The 15,949-nt window shown below is 42.2% G+C and overlaps 1 protein-coding gene and 1 pseudogene across 7 annotated transcripts in view; one reads left to right on the top strand and one right to left on the bottom strand.

Moving 5' to 3' along the window:
* TMEM116 (transmembrane protein 116) overlaps positions 1-15,949 on the top strand; it is a 91,862-nt gene that overhangs the window by 23,647 nt on the left and 52,266 nt on the right. For 6 of the 7 annotated variants that reach the window (XM_055238724.2, XM_063614512.1, XM_055238727.2 and 3 more), the window contains one exon: positions 4,544-4,675. The exons of the other annotated variant lie outside the window; for it this stretch is intronic. In XM_055238724.2, the coding sequence (XP_055094699.1) occupies positions 4,544-4,675 (132 nt within the window). The remainder of the gene's footprint in view (positions 1-4,543; positions 4,676-15,949) is intronic. 7 annotated transcript variants of the gene reach the window in all.
* Positions 2,243-3,840, bottom strand: LOC129459330 (solute carrier family 25 member 3-like; annotated as a pseudogene).

Genomic DNA, 15,949 nt, shown 5'->3' with positions numbered 1-15,949 from the left:
TGGATTTCCTCTTTTGTTAAATATTTTTGCCTGTTTTTCTGTTGAGTTTTTCTTATTGCTTTATAATTTTTTTAAAACACAGTTTGGATCCTTTGTCAGTTATATGTGTTACAAATATCTTCTCCTATTTTGTGGTATGTCTTTTTACTTTCTTTGTGGTGTCTTGACACAGACTTAATTTTTTCATTTTAATGTGGTTGATTTTTTTCATTATTTCTTTTAGAGCTTTTTGTGTTTTGTTAGGAAAATTTTCCCTAACCAAAAATTGAAGACATTCTCCTATAGAATGTAAAAAAAGGTTTACGTTTTTGCCCTTTTGCATTTAGGTTTATAAACCACTTGGAATGGAATTTTTTTTTTTTTTTTTTTTTTTTTTTTTGAGACAGGGTCTTGTTCTGTTTCCCTGGCTGAAGTGCAGTGATGCAATCATGGTCACTGCAGCCTTGACCTCCTGGGCTCAAGTGATCCTCCTGCCTCAGGCTCCCAAGTAGCTGAGACCACAAGTGTGTGTCACCATGCCCAGCTAATTTTTTTACTTTTTATTTTATTTTTAGAGATGGAGTCTCACCATGTTTCCCAGTCTGGTCTTGAACTCCTGGGCTCAAGCAGTCCTCCTGCCTCAGCCTCCCAAAATGTTAGGATTATAGACATGTAGTCACTGAGCCTGGCCTAGAACTGATTAGATGTAGTCTCACTCTGTCGCTCAGGCTGGAGTGCAGTGGCGTGATCTCAGCTCACTGCAACCTCCACCTCCTGGGTTCAAATGATTCTCCTGCCTCAGCCTCCTGAGTAGCTGGGATTACAGACGCCTGCCACCATGCCCAGCTAATTTTTGTATTTTTAGTAGAGATGGAATTTCACCATGTTGGCCAGGCTGGTTTTGAACTCCTGACCTCAGGTGATCTGCCCACCTCCCAAAGTGCAGGGATTACAGATGTGAGCCACCGTGCGCGTCCTAGAACTGATTTTTTGAGTGTAGTGTGAGATACAAAGTAGGAGCCTAATTTCATTTTTTTTTTCCTGTATGGATACCCAATTGTTCAAGCTTCATACTTTGAAAAGACTATCTCTTTTCTATTGATTGAAAAAACCACTTATATCATATATCAGAGATCTATATATATATTGCTGGGTTTAATTTGGGCTGTTTTCATTCTATTCACCTATTTGTCCATCCCCGTACTAGTACCACAGTATCTTTACTCTAGGTCTATGTTAGTTTTTGTAGGGAGACCCCCTGAAACTATTGCTACGGAATAAAAGATGAAATGCTTCTGATTATTATACAAAATTGCATACAGGGTTGCATAAAGACAATGCAAGGTTGGGCTGCCAGAATGAGCTAACAGCGCGTGATGTGCTTCTCCCTGCAGAGAGCCTATAAATGGACGTGCAGTCAGGGAGGTTTCACATCACCAAGATTACTATCCCAGAAAAGCAGATGTTCATAGCTCTGGGAATGGAATGTGACCCTTGTGGAGAGCTTATAAATGGACACATAAGGGGCGCCTGTTCATATGGATAAGATAGGGTTATAAACGCCCTTATCTTGCCACAGCTTTTCTAGGTCTCTTTAGGGTTAAGGCATACCCGCTTCTGAGAATTTGTGGTCTAACCGGTTGTTTCACGTCCTGTTTCTATTGATTGTTTGCAACCAACTTTTGCTGCAAATGTTACTGCTGATTAGTATCTTACTAAACATAGGTTATGGATAGACTGTGTTTCTGTTTTAAGGCTCTGTTAGAAATTGCTGAGACACACACTATATTGTAAATTCTTATCTCTGTATACTGTACTTCTGCATACCGATGTTACATTAAGGCATTACTTCATCCCCATGTGATCATCTCACCTCATAATCAAATGACCCTAAATCCCTCACTAACCTACCCCCGCCCTCACTAAACTTAATAATAAATGCTGGTATATCCAGTGCATTGGTGGTATCGCAGGACCAGAAGGCGGTGACACCCTGGACCCAGCTTTCACTATTTTGTGTGTGTCTTTTATTTCTCGACCTGCCGATCCGCTTGGGAACAAAGAAAGAGCCCCATTGCATTGTGGGCTGTTGGCCAGATCCCGCAATAAGTCTTAAGATGAGGTGGGGCAAGTTCTCCTTTTTTTTCAAGAGTGTCTTGGTTATCTTAATATTTTGTATTTCTTTCTTTTTTTCCTGAAGAGTTGGGTTTATTTCAATAGTAAATTTGAAACTCTTGACTTAAGCAAAAGTACTATAGTAATTATATCAGGAATAGACAATTTCCTACACTGTCAAATATATGAAAGTTCCTTTTGTACTTTCTTCAACACTGATCAACATGCAGTTTCAGTCCACATTTGCTTTGATCTGTCTGCTGAGTTAACCTGAGCTGCTTCTTCAGAGATTCTGGCATCTTGGGTGGGGGAGGGCAAGGAAGGCTGAAGTAGACCTTCACAGAATCATAGATAAACTACTGTAGTGCAGTCAGAGTACCAGTCATAATGATACAGACAAACAGTCCCTTCCATACACCTTTAAATCCAAGTCTCTGGAGGACTTGAGAAGCACTGCTACCTTTTTCTTTATTCGACACAGATACCACAGAATCATCAGGGTGAGAAACAATTGCACAAAACACTCCAGGTATGTAACCTGCTACAAATGTTACAACCAGCTCCTCTGCCTTTGAACATTCACCACAGGGCTTCCAAACCACAAACTTGTACAATGCTTCAACAGTACCTTAAAAGCAGGCAAACTTCATCATGGCATATGCTGTCTCATCCAGAGAGGAGCAACCCCTTTGTAAATGTTTTTAGGCCTTCTTCCTTATACGTCTTGGAAGCTGCCTCCCTCAAAGTCTTGGTCTAACGTTGTTGGGTTTGAATTTGAACTTTAGCAGCTTCCATAGGGCAATCACAGCAAAGAATTCGGCACTGGCGGAGGCAGCCAAATACAGTGATGTGCACCAGAGGTAACATGCTCTGGGAGTATGTTGCTATACAAGACGTTAAAGACTTCATAAAAGCCAAACTTGCAGAGCCCCTGCATGGAGTGGCCAGTGAAAGTCAGAGCCCGTCCTTTAGCCAAACAATGAATACCATCCTCCTTAAGTGTAACTGAGAATCCATTAAATATGCCATTGTACTTTTGTGGGTCCACCTACATACAGCATTTCACTAAACCCAGGGGAATGACCGCAGTGTGTGTCAGACCACAACCTAAGACCCAATGAGAGCCACACAGTGCATAATACTTCGTGGAGTCAACTTCACAACTCTACTTTTATAAGGCAGCAGCTGCCAGGTTAAGAGAGCAGTGGGGGGGCCCTGCGTGTCTTGTGGGACTGCTGTGGAGGTCCGTGAGGCCATCATCCACCAGCTGCAGGTGTGGCACATCAAAGGAGTTTGCCCATGCCAGGTGTGCCATGGATGAGAGCTTCTCCCTAAGAAGGCAAACACCCCACTGTTACTCCCTTGGATTGTGGCTCACAGGGTGATATTTTGTACTTCTACATCAGATTTAGAGTCAGCTTGTCAAGTTCCACAGGAAAATAGGTTGAGATTTCACTGAGATTGTATTTAATCTTTAGGAGTCCCTCAATAAATGTTTTATAATTTTCTCCATAGAATGACCAAAACTATTTTTAGATAGGTGGGAATGGGGATGCCAAAAGGAGAAGGATAAGAAAAAGACAAATTTCACCAGTGTGGTCAGAAATTGAAAGGCAACATATACAATTCATTCTGACATTTTTCAGTATTGCTGACTTTTTACCCTGACTTTTTATTACTGTAAACATGTTTTCATTTTCTTTAAGTCCTCAGCCACATTCCTAAACACTTAGCAGAATACCTCATTTCTTATATTTAGAAGATGTTGCCATCGGGCTCGGTGGCTCACGCCTGTAATCCCAGCACTTTGGGAGGCTGAGGCGGGTGGATCACAAGGTCAGGAGATCGAGACCATCCTGGCTAACACGGTGAAACCCCATCTCTACTAAAAATACAAAAAATTAGCCTGGTGTGATGGTGGGCACCTGTAATCCCAGCTACTTGGGAGGCTGAGGCAGGAGAATGGCATGAACCCAGGAGGCGGAGCTTGCAGTGAGCCGAGATCGTGCCACTGCACTCCAGCCTGGGTGACAGAGTGAAACTCTGTCTCAAAAAAAAAAAAAAAAAAAAAAGAAGATGTTGCCTGTGCCACTAAACCACTCTCAATTGTCTCCTTGTGGTACATCTCCACCACAAAATTTCTCATCTTTCCACTCTTTTTTTAACCCTATACCTAAGAAAGGAATGTCCCTGTGAGTAAGACAGTTCAGTACTAATCTATCCATGAGTACTCTGATTCCAGAACAGTTGGGATAACTGTGGTTATAGTGGTTATAGATTCCTTCCTATCTGTAGTCTTCCTTTGCATTCCCCACAATCAACCAATGGCAGAGGCCCCAGAAAAATGATGCCAGTTTCCTGCTAGAAACATAAAATGTAAGAATTGTTACATTGTTAACATTCTCCTAGCTACATCACATATGAAATGAGGATTTTATTACTTTGACAGATAAGACCACTTTTTTATCTGAGCTTCTGTGACCTGCTCCTGGGACTTTGCTGGCTCACAGAGACACTTCTCTATGGAGCTTCAGTAGCAAATAAGGACATCATCTGCTATAACCTACAAGCAGTTGGACAGGTGAGTGCTACAAGACTGTCACTGCACCTTACAAGAAAGGCACACTCAGATCTAAATAGAAACAAAGATGATTCACCTTGGGAAGTGGAGACTTGGTCTGTCACCAGGCTGGAGTACAGTGGTGCGATCTCGGCTCACTGCAAGCTCTGCCTTCAGGGTTCACACCATTCTCCTGCCTCAGCCTCCCGAGTAGCTGGGACTATAGGCGCCTGCCACCACGCCTGGTGAATTTTTTTTGTATTTTTAGTAGAGACGGGATTTCACCATGTTAGCCAGGATGGTCTCGATCTCCTGACCTCATGATCCACCCACCTCGGACTCTCAAAGTGCTAGGATTACAGGCATGAGCCACCTCACCCAGCCATTTTTTTTTTTTTTTTTTTTTTGAGACAGGGTCTCGCTCTGTCACCAGACTGGAGTGCAGTGGTGCGATCTTGGCTCACTGCAACCTCTGCCTCCTAGGTTCAAGTGATTCTCCTGCCTCAGCCTCCTGAGTAGCTGGGACTACAGGCGTGCACCACCAGGCCAAGCTAATTTTTGTACTTTTAGTAGAGACGAGGTTTCACCATGTTGGCCAGTATGGTCTCGATCTCTTGACCTCATGATCTGCCAGCCTCAGCCTCCCAAAGTGCTGGGATTACAGGTGTGAGCCACCGTGCCCAGCCAATGAATACTTTTTATAACCTGTTTTTATTATTCAACATATTGTGACCATATTTCCAGGTAATGAAATACTTTTCTATAACATCATTTGAAATGATTGGATGATTTTGTGTTACAAAAGTAAAATAAACATTGGATTTTGAAAATACTACAAATAATCATATATGGATTGTATATCTTTCATGAATTTTACCAATGGATTAATCCATATAGTACCATCAGTATATAATACTGCTTCTATATTTCTGAGACATGCAGTGTGAAAAAAGTAAAGGTTAAAATGCAGCCTATGCTCACTGCTAGATATTTCCTTTGGAATTTGTTACTAGAGGGGAAATTTCTTTCAATTTAGTAAGAAATTAATAATATGTAATTGGTGGTATAAAATCTGTGCACTAATATGTTACCGATCTCATATGAGTTTAAAATGTTTTAGAGTCATATATTGCTCAGTCCTGCTAATAACCTTATGAATTATATAGAATTAAGGCTGTATTGTTTATTCAGATAATTACAGTCTTTGATCAGAAAAGTCTATATTAGAATCCTGGACCTGATTAACTTTGTAATGTTTGGCCAGTACCTAATCTTTCTGAACTTCAGTCTCCTAATCTGTAAAATGTTCATTAATAATATTTACTTTGTGCTTGGTACAGATGTGGTTAATGTTACTTTTTTTTGAGACGGAGTCTCGCTCTTTCGCCCACGCTGGAGTGCAGTGGCATGATCTTGGCTCACTGCAAGCTCCACCTCCTGGGTTCACACCATTCTCCTGCCTCAGCCTCTCAAGTAGCTGGGACTACAGGCGCCTGCCACCACGCCTGGCTAATTTTTTTTGTATTTTTGGTAGAGACGGGGTTTCACCATGTTGGCCAGCCACTGCAAAATGTGCCAAATTGTAAAGACCATCAAGGCTAGGAAGAAACTGCATCAACTAACGAGCAAAATAACCAGCTAACATCGTAATGACAGGATCAAATTCACACATAACAATATTAACCTTAAATGTAAATGGGCTAAATGCTCCAATTAAAAGACACAGATGCAAACTGGATAAAGAGTCAAGACCCATCAGTGTGCTGTGTTCAGGAAACTCATCTGTGTATATGTACTGGCCTTTATTTTGTTGAGATTGTTTTCTTCTGTTCCTAGTTTGGTTCTGTTCCTAGTTTGGGGCTTTTTTAGTGGGTTTTTTTTTTTTTTAAATCATGAAAGGGTATTGAATTTTGTCAGATGTTTTTCTGCATTAATTGTAATCATCATATAGTTTTTTCCTTAATTCCATTAATGTGATATATTAATTGATTTTTGTATGTTGAACCATCCTTGCATTCCAGGAACAGCTCCTATTTCGTCATGGTGTATAATCCTTTTTTTTTTTTTTTTGAGACGGAGTCTTGCTCTGTCACCCAGGCTGGAGTGCAGTGGCGCAGTCTCGGCTCACTGCAAGCTCCGCCTCCCGGGTTCACGCCATTCTCCTGCCTCAGCCTCTCCGAGTAGCTGGGACTACAGGCGCCCGCCACCATGCCCGGATAATTTTTTTGTATTTTTAGTAGAGACGGGGTTTCACCATGGTCTCGATCTCCTGACCTCGTGATCCGCCCGCCTCGGCCTCCCAAAGTGCTGGGATTACAAGCGTGAGCCACCGCGCCCAGCATAATCCTTTTAATGTGCTGTTGAATTTTGTTTGCTACTATTTTGTTGAGGATTTTTGCAACAATATTGATCAGGGATATTGGTCTGTTCTTTTCTTGTAGTGTCATTGTCTGGCTTTGGTATCAGGGTTTTGCTGGCCTCATAGAATGAGTTGGGAAGCATTGCATCCTATTCAACTTTTTGGAATAACTTGACAGGTTTTGGTGGTAATTATTCTCTAAGTGTTTGATAGAATTTACCAGTAAAGCCATTTGGTTCTAGGCTTTGTGTTTGGGGAAATTTTTTGATTACTGATTAAATCTCCTTACTAGTTATAGGTCTGTTCCAATTTTCTATTTCTAAACTATTATTATTATTACTATTATTATTGTTTGAGACAGGGTCTTGCTCTGTCTCCCAGGCTGGAGTGCAGTGGTTCAATCACAGCTCATTGCAGCTTCAACCTCCTGGGCTTAAGCAATCCTGCCACCTCCTACCCCTGAGTAGCTGAGACCACAGGTGCATGTCACCATGCCCAGCTAATTTTTTTGTTTTTTTTTTAAGATGGAGTCTTGCTCTGTTGCCCATGCTGGAGTACAGTGGTGTGATCTCAGCTCACTGCAACCTCCACCTCCCAGGCTCAAGCGATTCTTCTGCCTCAGCCTCCCAACTGGCTGGGATTACAGGCACATGCTACCATGCCTAGCTAATTTTTCTATTTTTAGTAGAGATGGGGTTTCACCGTATTGGTCAGGCTGGTCTCAGACTTCTGACCTCAGGTGATCTGCCTGCCTCAGCCTCTCAAAGTTCTGGGATTACAGGCGTGAGCCACCATGCCTGGCCCCAGCTAATTTTTTTTTTTAGAGAGATAGACAGTCTCGCTGTGTTGCCTAGGCTAGTCTTGAACTCCTGTGCTCAAGTGGTCTTCCCACTTCAGCCTACCAAAGTGTAGTCCCAAAGTGGGATTACAGGCATGAGTCACTGTGCCCAGCCTAAACTATTATTTTTAAAGACTGTATTCTTTGCCTTACGTAGTCACTGAAGTAGCTTTCCATTACCTTAGTGGTGAGCTTGTGATTGGTCAGAAATTTCCTTAGATTCCTCATACAAAAACAAACAAAGAAAAACCTTTCATGGTCTTTGCAGATGGGTTCTGTATTGGAGCATTGTTTCAGTGCTTAGCTAGGTCATTTACACCTCTGCCTTAGCCTTTGCTTCCTACTTTCATGAAGCCTGAAGGTCCATAGGAGTTGCAAATGTAGATTTTTTTCTGAGTATGTGTACCGTTCTGGACATGCATATGGCCTTCTAGATTCCCCAGTATCTGCATGTACTTTTCTGATTGATTGATTGATTGATTTTCTAAATTGACAAATAAAAATTGTATGCATTGGCCAGGCACGGTGGCTCACACCTGTAATCCCAACACTTTGGGAGGCCAAGGAGGGCAGATTGCCTGAGCTCAGGAGTCCGCAACCAGCCTGGGCAACACGGTAAAACCCTGTCTCTACTAAAACACAAAAAATTAGCCGAGCATAGTGGCATGCGCCTGTAGTTTCAGCTACTCGGGAGGCTGAGGCAGGAGAATTGCTTGAACCGGGGAGGCAGAGGTTGCAGTGAGCCGAGATCACACCACTGCACTCCAGTCTGGGCAACAGAGCGAGACTCCGTCTCAAAAAAAAAAAAAAAAAAAAAAGGTATGCATTTATGATGTAAAACATAATGTTTTAATATATGTATACATTTTGGAATGGCTAGATCATGCTAGTCAACATATCCATTACCTCACATACTTAACATTTTTTTGTGGTGAGAACATCTAAAATCTACTCTGTTGGCAATTTTCAAGTATATAATATTATTAGCTGTAGTCACCATGTTGTACAATAGATCTCCTGAACTTTTTTCTTGTATCTAACTGAAATTTTATATACTTTGACCAATGTATCCCCAGTATGCCTCCTCCCCACCTCCTAGTTCCTGGTAATCACCATTCTACTATCTACTTTTATGAATTCAACTTTTTATAATTTCACACATAAGTGTAATTATGCAGTATTTGTCTTTCTGTGCCTTGCTTATTTCAGTTAGGATAATATACTCCCAAGTTTCTCCTGTTGTTACAAATAACAAGATTTTCTTCCTTTTATAGGCTGAGTAGTATTCCATTATGTATATATACCATATTTTCTTTATCCATTCATCTATTGATGGACACTTAGGTTGATTCCATATCTTGGCTATTATGAATACTGAATACAGGATTTTTTTCAGAGTTCTTATTTCCCCATGTATTTCCTTCCCCAGCCTCTTTCCCAGGCTTTTGGTTCTCTCTGCTGTTTGACCTGTCTGTTATCCCTTGTCCCAGAAGGCTGTGGCTAATATATTTGCCTCTAAGTACTTTTGACATATGCTGTCTTTGAGGCCACTCCTGCTCTGAGAAAATTCCAAGGTGGATGAAATAAAAGTAAGCCCCTATGTTGATCCTGCAGGGAAGGACCAGACACGCCAAAACACATAGCTACAATTATTTGAGAATAAGGTCCATATTGATCCCTGTGGCACTAACAACCTGCAACAGGAATGCAGACTGCTGTCCCCACAGTTGTCATTGAATTAGGGATTTGGGGGTGGTAAGGCAGGTAAATTAAAATGCCATAACACTCTCTTATCAAAATTTACCATGTCTTCCTTCACTAAGCATTCCCCTGGGTTTTGTAAATTTTTGATTAGATTCTACAGCTCAAAAAAAGTTGGTTTTGACTGGTTTTCATCCAGCTTAATTGTTGCTTTAGTGGACGGATAGATTTTTGGAGTTCTGTACTCCATCATTTTCTGTGATGTTACTCTATTTGTTTATTTTTTAGACAGCTTAATTGAGGTATAATTGCAAACATTTAAAGTATACAATTTGGTAAGTTTCTTTCTTTTTTTTTTTTTTTTTGAGACAGTATCTCACTCTGTTACCCAGCAGTGGCACAACCACTGCTCAAGGCAGCCTCAACCTGCTGGGCTCAAGCGATCCTACCACTGCAGCCTCCAGAGTAGCTGGGACTACAGGCACACATTACCACGCCCAGTTAATTTTTGTATTTTTTGTAGAGAGAAGGTTTCACCGTGTTGCTCAGGCTGGTCTCGAACCCCTGGGCTCATGCAGTCTGCCCACCTCAGCCTTCCAAAGTGCTGAGATTACAGGCATGAGCCACTGCACCAGGCTGATATATTTTTTATCTCTATGTAAATATCATGCTGGTTTTAAAAATAGACTTTATGATACTTTATGAGGGGGGTAGAGCCAAGATAGCCAAATAGGAACAGCTCCAGTCTACAGCTCCCAGCGTGAGCGACGCAGAAGACGGGTGATTTCTGCATTTCCAACTGAGGTACCGGGTTCATCTCACTGGGAAGTGTCGGACAGTGGGTGCAGGACAGTGGGTGCAGTGTACCGAGTGTGAGCCGAAGCAGGGCGAGGCATCGCCTCACCCAGGAAGCGCAAGGGGTCAGGGAATTCCCTTTCCTAGTCAAAGAAAGGGGTGACAGATAGCACCTGGAAAATCGGGTCACTCCCACCCTAACACTGCGCTTTTCCAATGGTCTTAACAAATGGCACACCAGGAGATTATATCCTGTGCCTGGCTGGGAGTGTCCTACGTCCACGGAGCCTCGCTCATTGCTAGCATGGCAGTCTGAGATCAAACTGCAAGGTGGCAGCGAGGCTGGGGGAGGGGCGCCCACCATTGCTGAGGCTTGAGTAGGTAAATAAAGCGGCCGGGAAGCTCGAACTGGGTGAAGCCCACCACAGCTCAAGGAGGCCTGCCTGCCTCTGTAGATTCCACCTCTGGGTGCAGGGCATAGCCAAACGAAAGGCAGCGGAAACCTCTGCAGACTTAAATGTCCCTGTCTGACAGTTTTGAAGAGAGTAGTGGTTCTCCCAGCACGCAGCTTGAGATCTGAGAACGAACAGACTGCCTCCTCAAGTGGGTCCCTGACCCCCAAGTAGCCTAACTGGGAGGCACCCCCCAGTAGGGGCGGACTGACACCTCACACGGCTGGATACTCCTCTGAGACAAAACCTCCAGAGGAACGATCAGGCAGCAACATTTGCTGTTCACCAATATCTGCTGTTCTGCAGCCTCCGCTGCTGATACCCAGGCAAACAGGTTCTGGAGTGGACCTCCAGCAAACTCCAACAGACCTGCAGCTGAGGGTCCTGACTGTTAGGAGGAGGACATCCACATCAAAACCCCATCTGTACGTCACCATCATCAAAGACCAAAGGTAGATAAAACCACAAAGATGGGGGAAAAACAGAGCAGAAAAACTGGAAACTAAAAATCAGAGCGCCTCTTCTCTTCCAAAGGAACACAGCTCCTCACCAGCAATGGAACAAAGCTGGATGGAGAATGGCTTTGATGAGTTGAGAGATGAAGGCTTCAGACGATCAAACTACTCCAAGCTAAAGGAAGAAGTTCGAACCCATTTCAAAGAAGTTAAAAACCTTGAAAAAAAATTAGACGAATGGCTAACTAGAATAACCAATGCAGAGAAGTCCTTAAAAGACCTGATGGAGCTGAAAACCACAGCACGAGAACTACATGACGAATGCACAAGCCTCAGTAGCCGATTCGATCAACTGGAAGAAAGGGTATCAGTGATGGAAGATCAAATGAATGAAATGAAGCGAGAAGAGAAGTTTAGAGAAAAAAGAATAAAAAGAAACAAACAAAGCCTCCAAGAAATATGGGACTATGTGAAAAGACCAAATCTACGTCTGATTGGTGTACCTGAAAGTGATGGGGAGAATGGAGCCAGGTTGGAAAACACTCTGCAGGATATTATCCAGGAGAACTTCCCCAATCTAGCAAGGCAGGCCAACATTCAAATTCAGGAAATGCAGAGAACACCACAAAGATACTCCTCGAGAAGAGCAACTCCAAGACACATAATTGTCAGATTCACCAAAGTTGAAATGAAGGAAAAAATGTTAAGGGCAGCCAGAGAGAAAGGTCGGGTTACCCACAAGGGGAAGCCCATCAGACTAACAGCTGATCTCTCAGCAGAAACTCTACAAGCCAGAAGAGAGTGGGGGCTGATATTCAACAGTCTTAAAGAAAAGAATTTTCCACCCAGAATTTCATATCCAGCCAAACTAAGCTTCATAAGTGAAGGAGAAATAAAATACTTTACAGACAAGCAAATGCTGAGAGATTTTGTCACCACCAGACCTGCCCTAAAAGAGCTCCTGAAGGAAGCACTAAACATGGAAAGGAACAACCAGGACCAGCCACTGCAAAAACATGCCAAATTGTAAAGACCATCAAGGCTAGGAAGAAACTGCATCAACTAACGAGCAAAATAACCAGCTAACATCATAATGACAGGATCAAATTCACACATAACAATACTAACCTTAAATGTAAATGGGCTAAATGCTTCAATTAAAAGACACAGATGCAAATTGGATAAAGAGTCAAGACCCATCAGTGTGCTGTGTTCAGAAAACTCATCTCACGTGCAGAGACACACATAGGCTCAAAATAAAGGGATGGAGGAAGATCTACCAAGCAAATGGAAAATAAAAAAAGGCAGGGGTTGCAATCCTAGTCTCAGATAAAACAGACTTTAAACCAACAAAGATCAAAAGAGACAAAGAAGGCCATTACATAATGGTAAAGGGATCAATTCAACAAGAAGAGCTAACTATCCTAAATATATATGCACCCAATACAGGAGCACCCAGATTCATAAAGCAAGTCCTTAGAGACCTAGAAAGAGACTTAGACTCCCACACAATAATAATGGGAGACTTTAACACCCCACTGTCAACATTAGACGGATCAACAAGACAGGAAGTTAACAAGGATATCCAGGAATTGAACTCAGCTCTGCACCAAGCAGACCTAATAGACATCTACGGAACTCTCCACCCCAAATCAACAGAATATACATTCTTTTTAGCACTGCATCACACCTATTCCAAAATTGACCACATAGTTGGAAGTAAAGCACTCCTCAGCAAATGTAAAAGAACAGAAATTAAACTGTCTCTCAGACCACAGTGCAATCAAACTAGAACTCAGGATTAAGAAACTCACTCAAAACCACTCAACTACATGGAAACTGAACAACCTGCTCCTGAATGACTACTGAGTACATAACGAAATGAAGGCATAAATAAAGATGTTCTTTGAAACCAATGAGAACAAAGACACAACATACCAGAATCTCTGGGACACATTCAAAGCAGTGTGTAGAGGGAAATTTATAGCACTAAATGCCACAAGAGAAAGCAGGAAAGATCTAAAATTGACATCCTAATATCACAATTAAAAGAACTAAAGAAGCAAGAGCAAACACATTCAAAAGCTAGCAGAAGGCAAGAAATAACTAAGATCAGAGCAGAACTGAAGGAAATAGAGACGCAAAAAACCCTTCAAAAAATCAATGAATCCAGGAGCCGGTTTTTTGAAAAGATCAACAAAATTGATAGACTGCTAGCAAGACTAATAAAGAAGAAAATAGAGCAGAATCAAATAGATGCAATAAAAAATGATAAAAGAGGCCAGGTGCGGTGGCTCAAGCCTGTAATCCTAGCACTTTGGGAGGCCGAGGCAGGTGGATCACGAGGTCAGGAGTTCAAGACCATCCTGGCCAAAATGGTGAAACCCCGTCTCTACTAAAAATACAAAAAAATTAGCAGGGTGTGGTGGCGGGCGCCTGTAGTCCCAGCTACTCGGGAGGCTGAGGCAGGAGAATGGCGTGAACCCGGGAGGCGGAGCTTGCAGTGAGCCGAGATGGTGCTGCTGCACTCCAGCCTGGGGGACAGAGCCAGACTCAGTCTCAAAAAAAAAAAAAAAAATGATAAGGGGGATATCACCACCGATCCCACAGAAATACAAACTACCATCAGAGAATACTATAAACACCTCTATGCAAATAAACTAGAAAATCTAGAAGAAATGGATAAATTCCTCAACACATACACCCTCCCAAGACTAAACCAGGAAGAAGTTGAATCTCTGAATAGACCAATAACAGCCTCTGAAATTGAGGCAATAATTAATAGCTTACCAACCAAAAAAAGTCCAGGACCAGATGGATTCACAGCCAAATTCTAGCAGAGGTACAAGGAGGAGCTGGTACCATTCCTTCTGAAACTATTCCAATCAATAGAAAAAGAGGGAATCCTCCCTAACTCATTTTATGAGGCCAGCATCATCCTGATACCAAAGCCTGGCAGAGACACAACAAAAAAAGAGAATTTTAGACCAGTATCCCTGATGAACATCGATGCAAACATCCTCAATAAAATACTGGCAAACCGAATCCAGCAGCACATCAAAAAGCTTATCCACCGTGATCAAATGGGCTTCATCCCTGGGTTGCAAGGCTGGTTCAACATACACAAATCAATAAACATAATCCAGCATATAAACAGAACCAATGACAAAAACTACATGATTATCTCAATAGATGCAGAAAAGGCCTTTGACAAAATTCAACAACAATTCATGCTAAAAACTCAATAAATTGTCCGGGTGTGGTGGCTTACGCTTGTAATCCCAGCACTTTGGGAGGCCGAGGCGGGCGGATCACAAGGTCAGGAGATCGAGACCACGGTGAAACTCCATCTCTATTAAAAAATACAAAAAATTAGCCGGGCGTGGTGGCAGGTGCCTGTAGTCCCAGCTACTCGGAGAGGCTGAGGCAGGAGAATGGCGTGAACCTGGGAGGTGGAGCTTGCAGTGAGCCAAGATTGCGCCACTGCACTTCAGCCTGGGCGACAGAGCAAGACTCCGTCTCAAAAAAAAAAAAAAAAAAAAACTCAATAAATTAGGTATTGATGGGACGTATCTCAAAATAGTAAGAGCTATCTATGACAAACCCACAGCCAATATCATACTGAATGGGCAAAATCTGGAAGCATTCCCTTTGAAAACTGGCACAAGACAGGGATGCCCTCTCACCACTCCTATTCAACATAGTGTTGGAAGTTCTGGCCAGGGCAATCAGGCAGGAGAAGGAAATAAAGGGTATTCAATTAGGAAAAGAGGAAGTTAAATTGTCCCTGTTTGCAGATGACATGATTGTATATCTAGAAAACCCCATTGTCTCAGCCCCAAATCTCCTTAAGCTGATAGGCAACTTCAGCAAAGTCTCAGGATACAAAATCAATGTGCAAAAATCACAAGCATTCTTATACACCAATAGCAGACAAACAGCCAAATCATGAGTGAACTCCCATTCACAATTGCTTCAAAGAGAATAAAATACCTAGGAATCCAACTTACAAGGGATGTGAAGGACCTCTTCAAGGAGAACTACAAACCACTGCTCAATGAAATAAAAGAGGATACAAACAAATGGAAGAACATTCCATGCTCATGAGTAGGAAGAATCAATATCGTGAAAATGGCCATACTGCCCAAGGTAATTTATAGATTCAATGCCATCCCCATCAAGCTACCAACGACTTTCTTCACAGAATTGGAAAAAACTACTTTAAAGTTCATATGGAACCAAAAAAGAGCCTGCATTGCCAAGTCAATCCTAAGCCAAAAGAACAAAGCTGGAGGCATCATGCTACCTGACTTCAAACTATACTACAAGGCTACAGTAACCAAAACAGCATGGTACTGGTACCAAAACAGAGATATAGACCAATTGGAACAGAACAGAGCCCTCAGAAATAATGCCGCGTATCTACAACTATCTGATCTTTGACAAACCTGACAAAAACAAGAAATGGGGAAAGGATTCCCTATTTGATAAATGGTGCTGGGAAAACTGGCCAGCCATATGTAGAAAGCTAAAACTGGATCCCTTCCTTAGACCTTATACAAAAATTAATTCAAGATGGATTAAAGACTTACATGTTAGACCTAAAACCATAAAAAACCCTAGAAGAAAACCTAGGCAATACCATTCAGGACATAGGTATGGGCAAGGACTTCATGTCTGAAACACCAAAAGCAA

Source organism: Symphalangus syndactylus, chromosome 13 (genome assembly GCF_028878055.3).
Source record: "Symphalangus syndactylus isolate Jambi chromosome 13, NHGRI_mSymSyn1-v2.1_pri, whole genome shotgun sequence".
NCBI classification, from domain to species: Eukaryota; Metazoa; Chordata; class Mammalia; order Primates; family Hylobatidae; genus Symphalangus; species Symphalangus syndactylus.
This window is presented reverse-complemented; position numbering and strand designations above follow the sequence as displayed.